Below are 23,574 nucleotides of genomic sequence, written 5' to 3' on the forward strand. Positions count from 1 at the left end.
ACCCCTCTTCATGTATGATTGCTTTTTCATGGGGACTGCTTTCATTGCATTGCATTGCAGTGCACTGCCTAACAATACAAGGCTTATTTTTCCCACTGAAAAGCTTAGAGCAGAATTACAGTTATGAGGGAATGGATGAAAGGACACTGCAGGAGACATATAAACACTCTGAATATTATTTTTATAGAGGTACAAATCTTGTCTCCCTATACCTGATCTCCCCCTGCCCCGCAGTCTTACCAGGGCACTATAAAATTCATGAACTCAGTTACAAATGCTGTGGGGGGTTATACAAGAATTATATTCATTAACAATTAGCTCTGACCCTTATTCTCCCCCACAGTTCTTTGTTTACTTTAAAATATATATCTCACGTACTATTTGAAAAAAACAAAACATTTTTCATGATTAAATGATGGCAGAATTAACCGTTTAACCATTAATGCACCCTCAGTTGCAGCTGCATCACAAGACGGCTTAACACTGCCCCCTGTAGATTTTGCAAAGGAAATCTTTCCCTTCTGTGCCAATTCATAGTTGAAAGATAGCAGCGATGTTCTTCCCTTCAATATTCTGGCCTCATTTCACACTCTTTTTCCAGAGCAATATGGCCTGAGACCTTTTTTGTATTTGCCCAGGTACCATGCTTGCAGTATTATCTCCGTTTTAAAAGCATGCATGCAACAGCGAGGCCTCCAGCCACATTTTAAGCTAAAATAGGGGTGGTAATAATACACACTAGGGACGCGGGTGGTGCTGTGGGTAAAAGCCTCAGCGCCTAGGGCTTGCCGATCAAAAGGTCGGTGGTTCGAATCCCCGCGGCGGGGTGCGCTCCCGTCGTTCGGTCCCAGCGTCTGCCAACCGAGCAGTTCGAAAGCACCCCCAGGTGCAAGTAGATAAATAGGGACCGCTTACCAGCGGGAAGGTAAATGGCGTTTCCGTGTGCTGCGCTGGCTTGCCAGAGCAGCGATGTCACACTGGCCACGTGACCCGGAAGTGTCTCCGGACAGCGCTGGCCCCTGGCCTCTTAAGTGAGATGGGCGCACAACCCCAGAGTCTGTCAAGACTGGCCCGTACGGGCAGGGGTACCTTTACCTTTACCTTAATAATACACACGGTTGCAGTTCACAGTACGTGTGCCACTTGCGTATTTTGTGTTCAGGTGTTCACATCTAAATACAAAAAGGCCCATAGAAACTGGCCTTAGCATGTTTGGATTAGGCTCTTGAGGCAAAATAATGTCAGACCTTGCATTCACCCTCATTGTTTCTCACACTGGAGAAAGGAGGGCTACAGCTGGGATAGCAATATTCTTAGATACCCATTTAAAATCTCCAGAAGTGGTGTGTATATTATGTGCGTTCTCACCCTCCTCTCATGCAACCCATTAAAAGCACAGGTTTTGCTGGCCAGTGTTTGAAAATAGGTGCAAATGTTATACAATATGCAACTCTGTTTCAGAACAACAATAACAATAAAAACCCCAAGTGAACTATTTATCCGTTTTTCAAGTTTCATCATCCTTGGGTGGATCTTGGAGACAACAGTACACCTTCTTAGAGGGAAGAAGAAAAATTACACGACAGAGTCCTTTCTGGACAGTGTCATTTGAGACTGTAGGTCTGATGAGATGGAGGGGAGGATTACATTTTTTAAAAAATCATGAAAAACAAACCCTCATGTAGAAAACTAGTACATCAGGGTGGGTAGGAGTGTTCTAACCTACATCCGCCCTTATATACTAGTTTACTAGTTGAAGGGGGGCTTTTTTTTTCCATGAGTGAGCATTCAAGATTGTGACATACACCTGGAATCTAAAGTACTACAATTCCAGAAGAACTCCATCTCATGATTTTTCTACATGCACAGAGTAGCCCTTGGTGGATAATGCCAATATTAGGAGTGAAATGCCCCTTTTTCAGGTTCCTGAAAACAAACACCTTCATTCAGGCCTTCAAATAAGCACATTTATTTATAAATACAATGCAATCCTAAACATGCCTACTCATCAGTAAGTCCCATTGAGTTCAACAGCACCAGCTGCCAGGAAAATGGGCATAGGATTGCAGCTTTAGTCAACTAACAAGTTAATTAACAGACAGCTAACTGATTAAGACATCATATGTAAGCTATAGAAATGTCACAATAAATATCAGCACACTTGGCAGCAGAGAAAGAAGCTCACTGCTATTACGGAGGCATTTTGCCAAGATGGGATGGAGAAAGCATTCGCCACCTGTTGGGTACCTGCAGGATGCTCTGGATCTGTGGGAAGTTTAGGACCTGCTTAATGATTTAGAAAGCGATCAGTCTGACACCTATGGGCTACCATCCAGCAACTAGTCCAGGTCACTTCAGATATTATATTGCCAAATTCCTACACTGAAAGCATTTCTATGTAAGAATTAATGGAACACTTTTTGCCTTCTCAGTAGTGGCGCCTGCCCTGTGGAACGTCCTCCCAGCAGATGTCAAGGCAATAAACAACTATTTTACTTTTAAAAGACAACTGAAGGCGGCCCTGTTTAGGGCAGTTTTTAATGTCTGATACTGTATTGTTTTTAATATTTGGTTGGAAGCCTCCCAGAGTGGCTGGGGAAACCCAGCCAGATGGGCGGGGTATACATAAATTATTATTATTATTATTATTATTAATCATAAGACGTTGCAATCTCAAGTGAAATGAAATGTAGATGAATAACAAAGTTTATAATATTGGATAAGTTGTTTCACTCTGTAGTAAAGGGCGGTGGCAGCTGTTCACATATAATGAAAATTATCTTAAAAAAAAAAAAAAAAAAAAAGCCCAGTGATTCAATTAACCACCCTCCCTACCTTACTTCTTATCCTGAATAGTGAGGTGTTTGTGTGAGAAAGAACTTTTTAGGCTTCCTTTGACATTGACTCTGCCCTAGTTTCTCTTGGATACAACATTGAAAACAAACATCTCTGCCAAAAACATTAATAGTAAAAACAATGGAAAGTAAACATTGAAGGGCTTATACACTTTTAAGCCAACATGAAAAATGCTCCAATATTAGCAAGAGTTAAATCCTGAAGGGAAGAAAAGTACCGTATTTTTCGTCCTATAGGGCGCACCGGCCTATAGGACGCACCTCGTTTTTTTTGGGGGGGGGGGAATGAATAAAAAATATTTATTTTTCCCCCCCAGCCGCGGCTGCCGCCCCAAGCCTTGGGGTCACCTGTCGGAAGCACGGGGAGCCCTCCGGAGGGCTCCCCGTGCGTCAGGCGTCAGGCTGCCACCTCAAACCTCGTGCACCCGGCGGGACCTCCCGCCGGGTGCGCAAGGCTTGCGGACACCCGCCCAAAGCACGGGGAGCCCTCCGGAGGGCTCCCCGTGCTTCGGGCGGCAGGCTGCCACCCAAAGCCTTGTGAGCCCGCGGGAACTTGCGGGGCTTGCGGATAGCTTCCTGAAGCCTGGAGAGCGAGAGGGGTCAGTGCACACCGATGCCTCTCGCTCTCCAGGCTTCAGCGAAAGCCTGCCTTCGCCCCATAGGACGCACACACATTTCCCCTTCATTTTTGGAGGGGGGAAAGTGCGTCCTATGGGGCGAAAAATACAGTAATCTAGCACATGTGATGTTGCATTTTCTCTACAAATATGTACCCTTGTAATTCTGGGACCAAAACTGACAACAAAATGAGATTCGTGAGAGAAAATAGCTTTTTCAGGCACACTGTATATCCCTCTGTTCAGAAGAATATTTAATCCACTTGGATCATGTGCTTGGGTTTTCTTAGATCATGCTGAGATAACAACATTCTGCTGTGTCTTGGCACCATAAAACCTCTTGCTTATGAAAATAAAAGAAAAATATAGTCTCGCAGGGAGAATATGTGTTTGAATTTACTTTTTCTATAGTTTAAATATTGAACTCTCAAAAACAATTTTTACACAAATATGCCTCATTCTCTTTATGAGTCATGGCCAAAACTCTCTTACACCAATATTTTAAACATGCCAAGTGTACGTATACCCTGGCCTACAACATGATGATCCAGTCACAGGCCTGGATCCAACTTTAGCTGGTGTTGAAAAACTGCCAGCACAAAACAGAAAGGCAAAACCCTACCAGCACTGCCACCTAATGGCAGAAAATTAATCCTGCAGCTAAAATCATTCAGAAATAAAATTGCTTAACTGTGTATTGTGCTCTGAAAGTCATTCCAACTGGCCATTACAATAACTATGTAACCAGGAACAATGCCCAAGCTTGCTTTTTTTCCTCCTTCCATTTTCCTTTTGTGTTGCGCCTTTTAGCTTTAGATTTCAAATCCCTCCTCAAGAGCCAACTTTTCTATGAAGCATTTCTCAAAAGCCCTTTACAGTGGTACCTTAGTTTACGAACTTAATCCATTCTGGAAGTCCATTCTTAAACCAAAGCGTTTTTCAACCAAGCTGTGCTTTCCCATAGCAGCGGGGGACTCAATTTACAAATGGAACACACTCAACAGGAAGCGAAACATGTTCTGCTTCCAAGGCAAAGTTCACAAACCAAAACACCTACTTCCAGGTTTGCAGCATTCTTAATCCAAGTTGTTCATAAACTAAGCTGTTCTTAAACCAAGGTACCACTGTAATTACCGTATTTATTAGATGTGTGTTGCAACACTTGTGTTCAAGGCAGTTAACTGTAAAATATGGAATAAAATACAAAACCATACTCAAACAGGTAGATAAAACACAAGCACAATCAATAAATAGGACAGGCGACTGAATGAACTGCTACAATTTACAGTGGCCAAGACAGACAGACCCATGCTCTACGAAATGAATGCACATCCTCTCGTTTTCCCCCTGCCTACTTTTCCCTTTCCCTTCTTCTGGTATCTCCAGTGTCAATTTTTAGATGGTGCGTATCTTCAGGCAGGGTTCTGTAAAGCGCCATGTGCATGCATAGCCCTATAAAGCAATAATGGCCACAATGACATTAATAGCCAGTCCTTTGACACTTCAGAAACAACTTTTATAAGTTCTTTAAAAAACAAAACTGTAGTCTAAAACCCCTGGAGGGCATGAGGCTGGGGACGGCTGGTTTAGGAGCTTGCCAAATATTGCCTGTATGTTTTAAATTGTTTTTAATATTGTTTTAAAAGTTGTAACTTGCCCTGGGACCTTACAGCGAAGGGCAGGTAATAAATAAATGAACTCTCGAACCCTATGTAGAAGTTTGCTAATCTGTTTCCTCGTGAAAATTGTACTGGCTATTCCTCAACTACCGCAAGTAGCTGTTCATGACCAGCTCCATTAATATATATATATATTTAATTAATTATCAATAAGTGACAAAGAAAAAAGAATGAAAAGAAAACCAATATTGTACAAGCATAGTGAACTGCGCCTGAAAGACATAAAGATTGCGCCCGCCCCCCAATTATAAATATGAACATGAACTCTGAAAGCTGACTCGCTGGAAAACGAAGGCTAAGGTTTTGCCAACATTAACAATTAATGCACGTATAATAGGGAATTCCCAACACACAAAACAACTGCAGGACTAATTGTTCAAAGAATGGCAAGTCAAATTAAATATAAATGCTGGCTTGCCCACCCTAAGAAATTAAGTCAGGTAATGCAATGCCAGTTAACTCCTACCAAAGTACTAGTAAGAAATAGAGGAGGGCAAGGACTGCTTATGGTGCTATTAAGAGGCATTCCATGAACTTGATACAATTTACCTTAAGAGGATGCTGTGGATCCATGGCACACTCTTTTCTGTCTAAATGCACAGATGCAGAATCAGGGGGCAATTAGCATGACTGTATTGGTAAGGTTCAGTCGGCATATTCAGAAATTGTGTTTTGAAAAAAAGAAACCAAAAACACCACCATAAATGAATACAAAAAAAACAAGAGAGGGCTGGCATGTACACATTACTGAAAGTCACATTTTCAAAGTAATTCAACAGCAAGCAGACACAAGTGTTGTTCCCAAGATGATATATAAAGCAAATATCCATTGGCATACCATCCAAAATAATGTTCCTGTGGCAAGAGCTGCATACTGATCAATCGTGGAAAGCACACTGAATATAAGGCAGACCAGCACTATGAGGAAACTGGGGAAAAAAGAAACAAGAAAAATTAAAATCACTAAAGTATTTCATTAGAAAGCTAGTACTTAAGGCAAAAAAAACTAAACAGCAAGCACATTTTTGTAAAAAGGCTATCCATACTCCAATATTGAATTGTCCATGAATGGGGAGAGAATGGGAAAGAGGTCTGTAGTTGTTCATTTGTTGCAGGGGAGAAAATAAGAGTTTGGAGAGGAGTACAGTGGTACCTCGGGTTAAGTACTTAATTCGTTCCGGAGGTCCATACTTAACCTGAAACTGTTCTTAACCTGAAGCACCACATTAGCTAATGGGGCCTCCTGCTGCTGTCGCGCTGCCGGAGCATGATTTCTGTTCTCATCCTGAAGCAGAGTTCTTAACCTGAAGCACTATTTCTGGGTTAGCAGAGTCTGTAACCTGAAGCGTATGTAACCCGAGGTACCACTGTAGAGGCCTGATGCTAACACCATGGCTACTTTTGTTGAACTAGAGAGCAGTGCAGAGTTTGGACAGAATCTCATAATCCATAAGAAATACGTTGATGCTATGTCAAAGCCTGACCTACAATTTTTCTTTTTCTTTTTCCTCTTCCAAGAGAGAAACTTCCATTTGCCTGCCTCAATCAGGGCAGGGCACTTGAAATTTTCTTTAGAATTTCTGTAGATTTTGAGCTCACCTTACTGTTGCCAGACTGAAGAAATGTTTCCCCACCCCTGCTGTAAACAGTTTTGTAGCAGCCTGCAGCCGACCTACACTTCCTGATCTGAAAAACCTCTATGGGAGGAGTAACTTCCTGGTGCTTTCATCCTGGTCCTGGGCTTAGCAGAAAGGCTGCAGAGTGCAGAGCCCCGGTGAGATGGTTTGTGGTATGAAAGAAAGGACACTCACAAACACACCTCAGCCACTTCACAAAAGCAAGGTAAGTGCAACAGAAAAACCTATCCACCCCGGCCATGAGAATTTCATATTGGCTTTCTACCAAACTGAAGGACAGAGCAGGAACTCGGGACCATGTAACCTTGGGTTACAGACGCTTCAGGTTACAGACTCCGCTAACCCGGAAGTAGTACCTCGGGTTAAGAATTTTGCTTCAGGATGAGAACAGAAATCATGCTCCGGTGGCGCGGCAGCAGCGGGAGGCCCCATTAGCTAAAGTGGTAGCTCAGGTTAAGAACAGTTTCAGGTTGAGAACGGACCTCCAGAACAAATTAAGTTCTTAACCCGAGGTACCACTGTATCCGTTTTTGCAACAGCAGTCGTAAGACTTTAAAATGTTAAAAATGATTCCATGTACTGGTATTTTGTTTTCATCAATGTCCACACAAGTACAAATTCATCTTGCAGCACTTCTCCCACCCGACCCTGGCAAACCCTTTGCATATCTGCACACGAAGGCTGTGCAGTTGCAGCATTTGACATGCTATTGCCAATTCAACCAGCTGCAACAGCTCCTCTCTGGGAGCCACAAGCCCACCACACATTGGGCCAACATGGAGCTACTGTGTCTGCTCATCAGACACAGCTGCATGACCGACCATATAGCAAACAGCCATGGTTGTGGGCTGCTACCTGTGCAATGTAAAAACAGAAAATCCCACAATTTTATGCAGTAGCTTTGTGGTAAATTAAGACTTAGCATTTAAATAGTCATCACATTCAATCAGTGTGTGCTCATTATGCCCCAATTCTGCCATCTTTCTGCTATTATTTGTGCAGAATAAAAGAATTACTGTGCATGTCAAACAGTAGATATCCTTTCCCCCCCCAATTCTGAACTGGATTTCCTGAAACGGCTCTGAACAATGCAATAATATTTGTACTTTTTAAGAAAACAAGGCGCACAAACAGGATACTTGTGCATGTGTGTTTGTGTGTGTGTGTGCCAGGAAAAAGCTGAAATTATTAATTTGAAATATGCAGCCCCCATATTCCCATATTAATTGTTTAATTGTATAACCTCAACTATTTGACAGAAATATTTTCCCCAAGGCCATCTCCCGCAGAGAACAATTGTTTTATAGATACATGTTTGCATAATTGGTGTCCACATTGTTAGATGTCCTTCTGCATGCAATAGTGTCTTCTACTTACGAAAGGACTGTTTTACACTTTTTGCTAGAGTGCTCAATATGAAAGTGAAACTAAAACTAGAAATATTCTTCCGCTTCCATAAGTTTGTAAAAACTATTGCAAAATGGAAGCATGAGGACAGCAATGGAACGTACATATTTCAGCACTACATGAACTCTTGCACAAGTTTGCATTTACAAAAAAAGAAGAAGCAGTAGCAGCTCTTTTCCTTCTTCTGATGGCTTTTTGGATCCTGTTTAATGTGTATTAATTTTAAAAATTTCTAAACAAAGAGGACATTGATTTGCTTAAAAGTGCAAACATGCATACATGTTACAATACTTAAAAAAACAAAAATGAAGGTGCATAGAAAGCAACATTTATGGATCATAGCACAAATAAAATGGGCAGCATCAAAAATGGTTTCACATCAAGGTAAAACCACATCTCAGATATCTGAATTTGGTTGTTGCTCCCCCCCCCTCAAGAAAGTGGGCTGTGAAGACCCCTTATGAATTCAGCAGCTGATATAGCAGCTATTAACTGTTGAGCCAAGTAGGAAACTGACCACCAGGTGGCAACATCTCAAAGCCTATGACAACTTTCTTTATCAATCAAAATAATACAGAAACACAATTTTTTTTGGCCAGTTGACACATTTCTAATGGCCATCTACTCCAGCCCCAGGAAAGAAAGATCCAGTAACTATGATAACCTAATGGAAACAAATTAGCCTGCATTGCTTCCAAAAGGAGAGTCCAGATCTTAATTTTTCTATCACCCAATTGACATTTGGTGACCAATAATTTAGACATCTAAGAATGATGTTTTCCCAGAATTACAAAATATATCTGCAGCACATAATTTAAATGAACAGCCACATATCTAGGGGGCCAATTCCAATATCACACCAAGCATTCTGATGTTAAAGAAGGTTTGGGAAAGAAGCCCTTTATATCATGTGCATCATGTTTTTACAACTTAGTTTCAAAACCTTCTTTATAAACAGAGGCAACTGAAGTACACAAATGCTTAAAAAGTTGTAATCTGTTTATCTTATGGACAAGCGCTACAGGAAGTCAGAGGATTCACTTACAGCAGCTTTCAGCTGCAGTACCCAGAACATACAATGAATTGTTTTGCATGTCTTCTGAATGCATATTGCAATTTTGTTTAGCTACATATAATTATGCATTTTATATCTATAAAAATATGTCTGTTCAATGAGACACTTTCTCATGTATCTCTGTTGTAAAATTAGAAATTGATTGGCATTTTTAAAATACTTGCAGCACCCTGCAACCTGCTCTGCGTGTAAAGTGCCAGAATGTATATTACTTGTGTGATACATACTTTTTGATCAATCGGACTCAACTATCTATCCCTCCCATAAACTTTAAAATGTCTAGCATATCCCACTTTGCTAGTGCATTTATCATTCTTCCCTATTTTACATAGCAGCACACACACCTCATCTGGGGTTAATTTCAGTACAGTGGTACCTCGGGATGCGAACAGGATCCGTTCCGGAGCCCCGTTCGCATCCCGAACAGAACGTAAGACGCGACAGCGCATCTGCGCGTGCCGCGTTTCGTCGCTTCCGCGCATGCACATGACGTCGTCTGCGCATGTGTGAGCAGCGAAACCCGAAAGTAATGCACTCCGTTACTTCTGGGTCGCTGCGGAGTGCAACCCGGAAATACTTATCCTGAAGCGTATTTATCCCGAGGTATGACTGTAGTTCCAAAAACATCTGCATACAGAATTGCCCAGAAAGACTGCTTCATGATTAGCTTTTGCATGATTTATAAAACCTAATGATCTAACTGTTGCTGGTTAATTTCCTAACACAGTTCCAAATGTTGCCTTTAAAGACCAAACATGGTCAGAGATCAAGGTATCTGTAGGAATTCCTGTTCCCACATCAATTTGCCTGTGTGTGGTAAGGGTTTTGTTCGGGACGCGGGTGGCACTGTGGGTAAAAGCCTCAGCGCCTAGGGCTTGCCGATTGAAAGGTCGGCAGTTCGAATCCCCGCGGCAGGGTGCGCTCCCGTCGTTTGGTCCCAGCGCCTGCCAACCTAGCAGTTTGAAAGCACCCCTGGGTGCAAGTAGATAAATAGGGACCGCTTACTAGCGGGAAGGTAAACGGCGTTTCCGTGTGCGGCTCTGGCTCACCAGAGCAGCGATGTCACGCTGGCCACGTGACCCGGAAGTGTCTCCGGACAGCGCTGGCCCCCGGCCTCTTGAGTGAGATGGATGCACAACCCTAGAGTCTGTCAAGACTGGCCCGTACGGGCAGGGGTACCTTTACCTTTACCTTTAGTAAGGGTTTTATATGTCAATACTATAAGCTTAAACATGGCCCAGTTTAAGCTTATTGGTATCTAAGTGTAATTGCTTAAAAAAGTGTCACATGCTGGTGACATGTCACTCCACAAAGCAGCTTAGCAGCCACATTTTGTACCAGCTACAACTTCCAGACCAATATTAAGGGAAGCCCCACAGAGAATGTATTGCAGAGGTTGAGCCTTAAGGTTATCTACTGTGATCAGGTTATCCAGGTCCAGGAAAAGTCATACCTGGTGTACCAGCCAAAGCTGGCTTAAAGGTACTCCTAGCCACCAAGGACACTTGGCCCTCCGAGGGCAACAGTGGACCAAGGAACACCCCAAGATATGTTACCTGATCCTTCAAAGGGAGTGTAACCCTCTACAGAACAGGGCATTTACTAGATTCCCTGACTTAAGAAGCACTCACATGGAAGGCTTCCATCTCGCTGGGATTCAGCTTCTGTTCATTAGGCTTCATTCAGTCCATTACTGTGTCCAGGCATTGGTTCAGCACACGTATAAACACAAGCAACATATTTTAGAGCTGCCCAGGAAGTTATCTTACAGCATTTAAGATCAAAATTGGGCATCTATTCTGCCTCTATTTTGGAACCCACATTTCACAGAGCACCTCCCTAATCTGCCAGAGCAGCAGACAAGAATACTCCACCCCAGCTTCAACATTTTAAAAGGTAGAGGTAAAGGGACCCCTGACAGTTAAGTCCAGTCGCAGACGACTCTGGGGTTGCGGTGCTCATCTCGCTTTACAGGCTGAGGGAGCCGGCGTTTGTCCGCTCCGCAGACAGTTTTTCCAGGTCATGTGGCCAGCATGACTAAGCCACTTCTGGCACAACGGAACACTGAAACCAGAGCAGCGCATGGAAATGCCGTTTACCTTCCCGCCAGAGCAACACCTACTTATCTACTTGCACTTTTTGGCATGCTTTCAAACTGCTAAGTTGGCAGGAGCTGGGAGCTCATCCCGTCGCAGGGATTTGAACCGCCGACCTTCTGATCTGCAAGCCCAAAAGGCTCAGTGGTTTAGACCACAGTGCCACCCGTGTATTTACTGCATCTTAAATGTTTTCTCTGAAGTAGTTCTCTATATTATATCCTCACCCCACATAAAAAAGACTTCCTGTGAACAAGGGACAACCAGTAAATGAAAAGGGTAGCACCAATAAAAGTGAAAGACACACACACTGCGACAAAAAGCATACAATATTTGGCTGATTTTTTAAAAAAACAACAACCCACCTGCTATTTTAAAAAGAGATAGGGAGCAGTGTGCGTAAGTAATCCAAGGCTGTGTTACTAGTAAAACAGGTTTATCAGAAGTGACACAATGCAGCTGATTTCAGGGCTCCAGCAAACCATTATTCTACTTTGTGTTGTATTTCATTGTACAATTACGGTATTTCAAAGCAAGTGAGGTCAAAAGTGCTTTCCTGTTTGAACATTTAATTATCTTGACGGCGATTTGTAAACAGCTGTTCAAAATGCCATCATTATATAGTGGTGGTTTAAGTAAAATATCCCCCAGATCTTTCCTTGCACAGAAGGGTATTATCTCAGTTAGAACATTAAGCAGAAGCCACAGCCCAGAGATTATAACCCCTGTACCACCTCTGAGAGGCTGCATATTTCTGGAGTTTTTTCCAGATTTATGGCCAATGCAGATTTGAACATCACACAAATCAAGAGGGTGGATGTTATGTCCAGCAAGAACATGCAGCTGCAAGATCTGCAGACCATGCAATTAACTTGAGGATCACGTTGTTTAAAAGTTGAGAGGACAGCCACACACTTCTCCAGGTTGGTTTCTCCCCATGCAATAGATGAAAATAGAGTACAGTGGTACCTCGGGTTAAGTACTTAATTCGTACCGGAGGTCCGTTATTAACCTGAAACTGATCTTAACCTGAAAACCACTTTAGCTAATGGGGCCTCCTGCTGCTGCTGCGCTGCTGGAGCACAATTTCTGTTCTCATCCTGAAGCAAAGTTCTTAACCCGAGGTACTATTTCTGGGTTAGCGGAGTCTGTAACCTGAAGCGTATGTAACCTGAGATACCACTGTACAAAATACTTGCTCCTAGCGTATTTGTGGCAGATAAGAAGTACTCAGAAAGTGGTTTATTTAAAAATGCTTCTTTGCATCTGTGAACACCTTTGGTCAAGGCTGCATCAATTGCTGACAAATGTAAGCAAACTTCTAGGTTTTGAAGACATTTTATTTATGTATAAGATTCTCCATTTTCCTGTAGATTCAAAATATTGCTCGTGTCCATTCAAATACCAGCTGAAGAGCACTTAAAGGATTCTTGAAATGAAAAATGTATCCATATGAAATTGCTATTTAGTAGTACAGGCAGAAGAGCAAACGGTGTTGCTTTGGCATATATAAAAAACAAGGTAACATCTATCACTCTGCTTCATAATATACACAATGACCAACTTGTCCAACTTCAATACGTGTGATTATGACAGGGAACAAACATCAGTTTCTGGACCCAATACTACTAGACAAGCAGTACACAACAGTGTGAATGCCTACACTAGGAGAATACTTGTGAAAGCCTAATATTCATTCTGCTCTGTATCCAACGACATACTGAGAACCTGCTTAGTGTCTGCAAAGTGCTGCATGGTCCTCTGGTGAAAAACAAAAGCTAAGCTTTGGTGTCTTTATGACATCACTTACAAATGGGGGTCAAGTACTATTCTCCGATTTCTGGACGGAGAGTACAGCCTTGTCTGGGGTTCATTCATATTGCATGGTGCATAAACAGCATCTTAGACACCAGGGCAGTTCAGCTGCTAATCAATTAAAAAGGTAGGCACGGTTAAGTCTCTTTTCCACATTTTATAAAGTGCCATACATATATGCAACACTGTTTTTAAATGCGGAATAGAGAACAGCGCTGAAGCAAAACACTTCACAAAAGTTATTTTCCACAGGCTGACCCTACACAATTTGCCAGCATGTTTTATTATAACCACTCCCTCTTCTACCTTTTACTTCTAGTAAAAGGCAAAAATGGCACAAAGGTTTCAGCGGTCACAGAAAGAAGTGAACTTCGCTAAATGCAGGTTGGACAATGGCAGCACACTCAAACCTGATTATCTCTTACAACAAGAGCCAAGTCTGAACACAAAAGGCAACTTAACTGCCCACACATGATGGCCAAATTCAGCCTATACTAAAAGTATGAAATAATAAGAAACTTCTAGTGTCATTCTACTACAAACTTGCACCTGTGCAAACAAATTCTACTCTTTTTTCCCCCAGGGTACATGTAGAGGAGGAGAAAACCAACATATTGAGCAATTGCCAAATGGAAAGCTATCGTGGTGGGGAAGCGAAACTCAATGAAAGAAGGGAGGGAGCTAACAAAGGAATCAAAGGAGAAAATAATTTGGTGAGGGGCTTCAAAGGAACTGCTGCGAACCTAAAATTCATTTTCACAGAATCACAGAATTGGGAGTTTCTGAGGGGGAGAGTGGGGAGCGGTGCTGCTGAACTCTTTCCTTGTTAGCCACGTTCCTCCTCCTCCTTTTCATCCCACAGGGGATAGTGAAAGCTGTGACATCTGCCTGAGTATTAAATATTGTATCTTCACCTAGGGCCAGCCCAAAGTATTTTGCTGCTTGAGGCAAAACAGAAAATGATGTCCCACCGCCACCAATACCACCTGAGGCAATTAGAGGCAGTCCAGGGAAGCCCTGGCACACTGAAGGTGGCATGGGAGAAAAAAGGCCAGAGAGGAGTAGGTGGGGGAGCAGTGGCAGTGGTGGCAACCCCACCCTTCCTAGGCAGCGGCAAGCAGTGTGCTCCTCATGGGCCTTCTGAGAAGTGCAGGAAGAGGAAGAGGCGAGTCTCAGCTAGCGGGCAAGCAGGTGTCTCCAAGGTGGTGTGGCTCCTATACATAGCCAAAGGAGGAGCAGTGAAGGCATGCAACTGCCTCATTGAGGCTAATGGGCTGTCCGGACCTCCCTTCACCTGTGCTCAACCTGTTCGTTTGTAAATAAAGGCTAATATTACGAAATAGCTGTAAGCCTCCAGTGACCTCATTCCAAGGGAAACCAAACCCAACTAAGTGCTGCTCCTCTGGAGCATCACACAAAGAATTGGGGTGCACCTACTTAACAATATAGAGACATCAACAAACCAATTACACAGGCATTCATTTCTGAAACAATACTAGAATACGCATCTGTGCATGTGCTAAGTTAGTGCTCAATAGCAATCATGGGCTGAATTTGGGCCAATAAACTGAAGCTGAATTCAAACAAGACTGAGATGCTGTTAGTAGTTCCTCTGACCAGCTGAGTGGTGTACAGCCTACTGTAGATGGAGCCACACTCCCTCTGAAGGAGCAGGTTCATAGCTAGGGGCTTCTTCCAGATCCATTGCTGTCACTTGAGGTGCAGGTCATCTCAGTGGTGCAAAGTACATCAGCATAGGTTATGGCACAACTACAACCTCTCTGGACAGGGTTAACTTGACTACAGTCATCTATGCTTTGGTAACCTCAATACTGAACTATCGCAATGCACTTTACACTGGGCTGCCTTTGATGACTGTTCAGAAGCTTCAATTAGTACAGAATGTAGATGTGCAACTGCTGACAGGTTGAAAGTTAACATGCCACTTAACACCATTTCTCTTACAACTACGCTGCCTGCCTGTATGCTTCTGAGCCCAATTCAAAGTGATGGTTTTGCCTTACAGCTCGGGACCCCAACATCTTCTAGAATGCCTCCCCTGATATGAATATACCCAGACCCTTAGAGCTTCTTCTGGGGCTCTTTTCCAGATTTCCAGGTCTAAGGGAGGCTCAGAAGGTGATGACAAAGGAGAGTGAGGCCCCCACTCTCAAGGTCTGCCTGGTGCCTTCATTGACATCTTTCATTAACAATCTTAGGATCTTCCCCAGGCTTTTGATAGATCAAGATCATGCTGTTTTGTCATCAGTGTGCTGCCAGAGCTTCCAGTGGCTGTAATGGGGGTTGTTTTGTTCTGTTTTTATGGTATAATTTATTTATATTCATGTTCTGAATGTGTTATAAGTCACTTGGAGACCTTTGGATAATAAGTGACTAAAAGTCAAATAAAGAAACAAATAAATAATAGCAGCTGTCAACCTGAAGATGACTTTTCTGCACCATCGGGTCACTGACTTTGATGATCAATGTAATACACTATGCTGGTTGCTGTTTTTTAATAACAAATGTGGAACATCTTCTCTCTCTCTCTCTCTCTCTCCCTCTCTTGGGATTAAAATAAGAGTCTTGTTGCACATTTCTCTTTACCCAATAAATGAAAAATTTACCATGAAAGACTCTTGAAGCCTTCAGTACAGTGGTTTTTCAACCGGTGTGCCGTGGCACCCTGGGGTGCTTTGAATGATGGTCAGGGGTGCCCTCTTTCCTTCCCACCCTCCTCTGATGCCCTCTCCTGTCTCTGCCTCCCAAAGGTGTGTACAGCTGTTTGTGCAGCAGTCCTGGCTACAAGCGCCACAGGTGAGTGATGCTTCTAGGGCTGGTGAGGGGGTGCTGGTTGCCAGAAGCTGGGGCAGTCTCGGAATAAGCAAGCAAGCAGGCAAGGGAGCGCAGCCAGCCAGTCCACCAGCTCTTGCTGTTGGGAATGGACAGACAATTCCCAGGCCCCTGTGAGGCAGTGTGAGGAGGCACCTCTCCTTGGGGCAGGGGGGGCACCTCAGAGACCAGGGGCAGCAGCTGCGACTGCCCAGAAGACTCCCAAGGAGAGGGGAGAGGAGGCTGAGGGAACACTCCACAAGGGAGCGTGTTCAAGAAAGGGTGAGAGACTGATAGCTCTGCAGGCAAGGGGTGACATAACTGGGCTCCTGAGCCCCACAGGAGTGCTGCAGAAACAATGTAGTTGGTCAAGGGAGTCCTGGACTCAAAAAGGTTGAAAACCTCTGCTTTAGATCCTCCAACTGTTAGCAGCCTCGCCCACAGTCACAAACTGTGAAATGGTTGACAGTCCATGCAGTTTATGTTCTGAGTAGGTTTCATGAATTGAAAGAGCACACATATTAAGCCCATTTAAGAAGTTTGTGGATGAGGAAGGCATTGCTAACCTGCCCCTGGATAATCAAATTGTCATGTGCATGCTGTCAGCAAAGACAAGATACCAGTTTCAGTCTGAGTTCAAAGACCCCGACATTAAGCTACTACTTCAGAGTGTATATTTAGATAGTGTTGAGAGAATGTATTGAAATGTATCAAGAACAAATGTCTGAACAACACATGTTCTTGATGTAACTAATTATGCTTTAAGATATTAACTTTCCCAGCTATTCCTGCAGGTTTCCAAAATATGCAAAATGTTAATATTCAAATCAGCTGTTAAGACTATAGCAGATCATAGATCAATAATGTCAGAAGCAAGCACATCAAGGCTATGCCTGCACAAGCTGTCACTTGGCATCCTTGTATTAAAGCTGGGGCTCAACTAAGTTGTTGCAGGTGCAGAAGGTCTACTTGTGCAACAGGACTTTCCCCCTTGCCTCACCACATGAACCCTAAAGTCCTCCTTGGGGGGGGGGGCGGGGAGGCATGCATTCTTACCCTTCTGGAGCTTAAAATCTCCTTCTGTGCTCTCTGCCTTGCTTACTGGCACTAGTTCTGTGATGCTCTTGCAAGATCTCATGGGGGCTGTGCAAGTTCCTGTGAGATTTTGCCCAACCACCCCCAGACTTCCAGAGCTGATGTGCTGAAAGAGCCCTTGGCCAGTAAGCAAGGCAGAGAGCTTGAAAACTCTTTTGTGCACTGGGAAAACCCTGTGTGCATTTAATTAGCACAATCTAATCCAGCTGGCCTGCAACTGCACTAGGTTGGACGCGGGTGGCGCTGTGGGTAAAAACCCAGCGCCTAGGACTTGCCGATCGTATGGTCGGTGGTTCGAATCCCCGTGGCGGGGTGAGCTCCCATCGTTCGGTCCCAGCTCCTGCCCACCTAGCAGTTCGAAAGCACTCTTAAGTGCAAGTACCGGTAGATAAATAGGGACCGCTTTATAGCGGGAAGGTAAACGGCGTTTCCGTGTGCTGCGCTGGTGCTGGCTCGCCAGAGCAGCTTCGTCACGCTGGCCACGTGACCCGGAAGTGTCTCCGGACAGCGCTGGCCCCCGGCCTCTTAAGCGATATGGGCTCGCAACCCCAGAGTCGGTCACGACTGGCCCGAAAACGGGCAGGGGTACCTTTACCTTTTTAATCCAGCTGGCCTGCAACTGCACTAGGTTGAAACTGCACAAGTTTAATGCCTGTAAGATGCGACCGTACTATACAAATAACAACAACCTATACACAGCCTCTCTTCTGCCAGGCTAACAGTAAGGGCCACACAATAAGGCTGCTATTATAAAAGGTTCAATGTGTGTCTGCTTAGCGTATATTTAAGCTCTGCTTATCACTGACAGTAATTTTTGCATCATATTGCCATTCAGCTCCCACCTTACAGTTCTCTCCTTTATATGCCTGCCAACTGAGATTTCACTTCATGCATCTGGCAAAGCTTATGTCATAATAGATTTGCTGGTCTTGAAAAAAAGAGACACCACACATACTTTTGTAAACCAATAAATCTTTAATAAAAATATGTTTAAGGAGCAACAAGGCTCTTTAACTGTTTTTGCTGCAAGAGGTTAACACAACTACCTCCCAGAAATGTCTATGGCAAAGATGGAGTTGTAATTCCAGTTAAAAGGTAAAGGTACCCCTGCCCATACAGGCCAGTCGTGACCGACTCTGGGGTTGCGCGCTCATCTCGCTCAAGAGGCCAGGAGCCAGCGCTGTCCGGAGACACTTCCGGGTCACGTGGCCAACGTGACTAAGCGGCATCTGGCAAGCCAGCACTAGCGCCGCACACGGAAACGCCGTTTACCTTCCCGCTATAAAGCGGTACCTATTTATCTACTTGCACTTAGGGGTGCTTTCGAACTGCTATGTGGGCAGGAGCTGGGACCGAACAACGGGAGCTCACCCTGCCGCGGGGATTCGAACCGCCGACCTTGCAATCAGCAAGTCCTAGGGACTGAGGTTTTACCCACAGCGCCACCCGCATCCCTGTAATTCCAGTTACAACTAGATAACTCCATAGTGCACAGGAGGCAACCACAAATAACAAGCATGCAAGAACTATGATCCCGCCACAGAATACTCCTTACAACCTGAGCTGGAGGACCTCCCTCCCATTCTACCACCTAGAACATTTCCTTGGCCTCATCCCAGGACCAGGGACACTAGCAAATAATGGTACCAGCATCTGGGATACTGCTGTTGCAGCATTCAAGGCAGCAGGAGAGGGCAGAAGCATGGCACAGATGTTTTCATTATAATTCAGTTCAAAGAAGAATTTGGGGTGGAGAAGGGAGCTTGATGCATATGGAGGCAAACATGAAATGTTCAGCAATTTCATATTTTGAATCAAATAGTTGCAGATTTTAGTTGTATCAGCCATGCCATTAAATGGACACCCATGTGGTAAATAGCCATTTCCTTTGTGCATTAACCTTTTGTATAACAAGCTAAGGTTGTGTTCTCCTCTTTGTCCTGAAAAAGATTGGCAGCAAGTTTGGAAAGTTACATAGCCAGTAACTTTCAGAACAGCAAGATAAATGATAAGGTGCAGCTGACGATATGACATAGCAATATAGTACTGTATTAAATTTCTCTTCTTTGAGAGAAGAAAGGGCTAAGGCAGAGCTTTCCAAACTTTTCATGTTGGTAACACACTTTTGAGACAGGCATCATTTTGAGACATGGTAATTCAGTTTTAAAAGCAAACTGGAGGTTAAACTAACCCCTTTCCAGCCCGAGGAAGAGTGTGGGGATCATTCACGCAACACACCTACACACTGCAGCTGACACACTAACATCACGACACACATTTTGAAAAGCTCTGGGCTAAGGAGTAAATCCCACACAAATCCAGAGTGGAGTCCCTAGGACGGTTGGATGGCCCCTTGTACACCTCCTTCTGGCAACTCCTGCAGCCCAGCTGGTGCCAAATGTATTGCTCTGCTTTCCTTTGGGCCACAATAGCGAGTCCATACACACTGCTCAGGCTTGCACCCCAGAGACATCACTTCAGCAAAAAGAATGAAAAAGGCAGCAGTTATGAGTTACCGCTCTTGGCAGCCACAGCGAGCACTGTGATTCTCCAGTGGTTTGACTCTGTCCCCAGAGGCACACTCCACTGTCTTTCAAGACAGAGGGATGCCAACAAAATCCCCTTCCACACAAAGGCCAACCTCAGATGATCAGATGCTTAGAGGCAAGTGTGGCAATTTGCCAGGTGATAGTACAGTGGTGCCTCGCAAGACGAAATTAATTCGTTCCGCGAGTTTTGTCGTCTTGCGATTTTTTTCGTCTTGCAAAGCACGGTGTCGGGAAAGTTTTGGAAAAGCTTCAAAAACCTCAAAAACCTTTAAAAACCTCAAAAAAGGCTACCACACCGCGTTCTATGAGTTGCTCCTCGAAGTCAAGTCGCAACTGTATTAACGGTGTTAAGAAAAAGGAAACAAACTTGCAAGATGTTTCCGTCTTGCGAAGCAAGCCCATAGGGAAAATCGTCTTGCGAAGCAGCTCAAAAAAACAAAAAACCCTTTCGTCTAGCGAGTTTTTTGTCTTGCGAGGCATTCGTCTTGCGAGGTACCACTGTATTCATGCAATGCTGTGGCATGCTTCAGACACAGTATTATGCATATTACATAATTATGCCAAATGGAAGGGGTGGATTATCTAAACAACAACAGCTTTAAAGGTAAAGGTAAAGGTACCCCTGCCCGTACGGGCCAGTCTTGCCAGACTCTAGGGTTGTGCGCTCATCTCACTCTATAGGCCGGGAGCCAGCGCTGTCCGCAGACACTTCCGGGTCACGTGGCCAGCGTGACAAGCTGCATCTGGCGAGCCAGCGCAGCACACGGAACGCCATTTACCTTCCCGCTGGTAAGTGGTCCCTATTTATCTACTTGCACCCAAAGGTGCTTTCAAACTGCTAGGTTGGCAGGCGCTGGGACCGAACGACGGGAGCGCACCCCGCCGCGGGGATTCGAACCGCCGACCTTTCGATCGGCAAGTCCTAGGCGCTGAGGCTTTAACCCACAGCGCCACCCATGTCCCTCGTGCATATTACATAATTATGCCAAATGGAAGGGGTGGATTATCTAAACAACAACAGCTTTACCCCTTAATATTAACAGAAAGTTCATCGGTTGGGAAAGGGCCAATGGTAGAGCATATGCCTTGTATGCAGACGGTCCCAGGTTCAATCCCCAGCATCTCCAGGTAGGGCTAGGAGATATTCCGGCCTGAAACCCTATAGATTAGCTCCCAGTTTGTGTAGACACTGGTTTTTAACTGGTGAATTGGGATCTACTAGTGGGTCACAGCCTGATCTAAAGTGGGTTGCAACAGGGGACAAGATCACTACCACCATGCAAATATATGGCAAAATGAATGTTTGGGTTAAAAGTGGGTTCCAGGGTCTGAAAAGATTGAAGATAGCTAGTGAGCTATATGGACCAATACTGAGCTATATGGACCAATGGTCTCAGTATAAGACAGCTTCCTAGTTGCCACTACAGTGGTACCTTGGGTTAAGTACTTAATTTGTTCCGGAGGTCTGTTCTTAACCAGAAACTGTTCTTAACCTGAAGCACCACTTTAGCTAATGGGGCATCCTGCTGCCGCCGGAGCACAATTTCTGTTCTCATCCTGAAGCAAAGTTCTTAACCTGAAGCACTATTTCTGGGTTAGCGGAGTCTGTAACCTGAAGCGTTAAAGAAAATTCTCTATTAAAGAAAACTCTGTATTAAAGAAAAAACCCATGGTAAAATCAGCTGACAATTTGTGTCTCTTTTCAGAGCTCAGCATCTGCTGACAGAGGCAGGAATCCCCTCTTCTAACTCAAGGCAGAGGTAAACCTTAAGTTTTAGTTCACAATAACATAAGAAGCGTCCTGCTGACTTAGAGGGAGGCTCATCTGGTCCAGTGTTCCATCTACCAGGTGCCTATGGGGGAAGCCTCACTAATAGGACATTAGTACAATAGCACTCTACAGCTCATGTTGCTCAGTTCACTCACTGTTGACTTCTCATGTGAATTCAGTGGGAATGTTTGAGACAAGAATCAACACAAACAAAACTGCCCAAGCTGCAGTGGCTTGCAAATCTCCTAATGGAATGCTTTAAGCCCATTACAACACTGTCTAGAAATGTTTCCTTTTATAAATGTGCTTATTTGTATCAATGGTATACTGCAAAAAAGTAAACTTCTTTTGCATGTGCCAGAACAGGATTCTAATATTATACCATTATAACATCCCAACCTTTTTCTGAACAGAAACGTTGTGCCAAAATAGAAGTCTCAGCTAATTAAAACACACACATAGCGGGAACTTTGGCAAGATGAAATATTAATGTCTGTGGCATGTTACATCTCTATCTCCCGCTGCTATTTCGTTCTTGCTGTAAGACATGGGCAGTACAGTGCAATCATGTCTTGCTGGGGCCCAGACATGTTATGAGGCAGCCTGCCAAGAGTCAACACTATTATCTTGATTCTCATGCAAGGCATGTCCCTGGGGAACTCAGAGATGGCACACAATGCCTTTGACCTTGCCAGGCCATGAGCCGAGTGTTTTAACTCTTTTTAATACTGAATTTTAAACTGTTGTAACCCACTCTGGGCCCTGCTGGAGAAGGGCAAGTAACAAATTTAACCACCACCACCACCATCCTACCCAGCCCACCTTGGAAAAGGGCCTTGGTGCACTCTGATTTTTAATTTCTGCCTGATGCGTTCTTACTTGGATTGCAGTCTTTTTTAAAAATATACATATTAAAGCTTTTATAATACAACAAACTAAAAGAAACTAATCTAAATAAAATCAAAAGCAGAGAAGAAAAAAGAAAATGCAGCGTCCTCTCTCAAAAGTAGCTATTAATTCTCGCCTCACACAGAAAGTGGTGGCCCCTCCTAGCTCTCACCTAGGAGCTTTCCTTTCTTCTCCCAGTCTCACCCTGGGAGTTCTTCCCTTTTCTGCCTCTCACTCAGGATCTGGGTCCTTCCACTAACCATCCACCAACTTCATGTGTCTGTAATCCTTGGGCCGTTGCAGTATTTTGTTACTTAAAGTAAACATCACCATGGTTTCAATGCTGCTGCTGCTACCCTTATATATAATAGGATTGCAAGTATGTTGCCACACAAACTGCTGCATAGGAATAGAAGAACAGGTGGGCAGCTCATGAGGGCAGGCGAGTTAGCAAGCTGGCTGCTCAGCTGAGTGCCATGGATGGTGAGTGGCCCATGCAAACCACAGACTGAGGAATAGTCAGGACAGAGCAGGGCAGCCTCCCACAACCATCCTGCTCTGCTGTCACTGCACACCTCACACCAAGAAGACAGAAGAGGAGGGAAGCAGCAGCAGAGCAGGACCACTGCTATGGAGCTGTCACAGCTTGTCTTGCCTGTTCCTCTGCAGCAACCCCTGGGTCACAGTTTGGCTGCGCTGTAAGAGAAGCTAGTATGGCTTGGCCAATGGGCAGGCGTGTGAGGAAGGAAATGGAAGCAGGGAGGCAGGTGGGAGCACAGAAACAAAGTAGAAAGTCTCTCCTTCAACCTGTCCCCCTCACGCTGTTGCCACTGCCACAGCAGGAGGGGGTGGGACTACATCTCTCCATTCTCTCTGGAATGAATGCTGACCTCCCTTTAAGGCCTTTAGTGATTTTTCTTTTAGCTGCAGCTAGACTGGTTATACCACAGGATGGAAGGATGCTTCTGTTATTAATGTGAACTGCTGTTATAAGGCGGCTTTGTTCTTACCTGTCTCAGAAAAAATTAACCCATCATCTTATGGTTTTGAAGGGGAGTGCTAAGCCAATGGACTTTGCTGCCAGTTGAAGGGCTATTGTGACGCACACAAACAAATGACATATGAAACCACTTGTCCCAGTGAAGTAGTATGACTCCGTTTGACTGATTGGTCCAAATCATGCCCCCTTTACCCGAACCTGCTTAGCAAGACATTCCTCGGCTCTTCATTTATTGCCTGATGCCTCTCGCTCTCTACT

General features: G+C 44.2%; 1 protein-coding gene across 4 annotated transcripts in view; it reads right to left on the reverse strand.

Annotated features, from left to right (window-relative positions):
• KCNQ1 (potassium voltage-gated channel subfamily Q member 1) overlaps window positions 1–23,574 on the reverse strand; it is a 282,535-nt gene that overhangs the window by 234,986 nt on the left and 23,975 nt on the right. For all 4 annotated transcript variants that reach the window (XM_028733561.2, XM_028733552.2, XM_028733570.2 and 1 more), the window contains exon 2: window positions 5,990–6,080. In XM_028733561.2, coding sequence (XP_028589394.2) covers window positions 5,990–6,080 — 91 coding nt within the window. The remainder of the gene's footprint in view (window positions 1–5,989; window positions 6,081–23,574) is intronic.

Source organism: Podarcis muralis, chromosome 1, assembly GCF_964188315.1.
Source record: "Podarcis muralis chromosome 1, rPodMur119.hap1.1, whole genome shotgun sequence".
In the NCBI taxonomy this organism is placed as follows: domain Eukaryota; kingdom Metazoa; phylum Chordata; class Lepidosauria; order Squamata; family Lacertidae; genus Podarcis; species Podarcis muralis.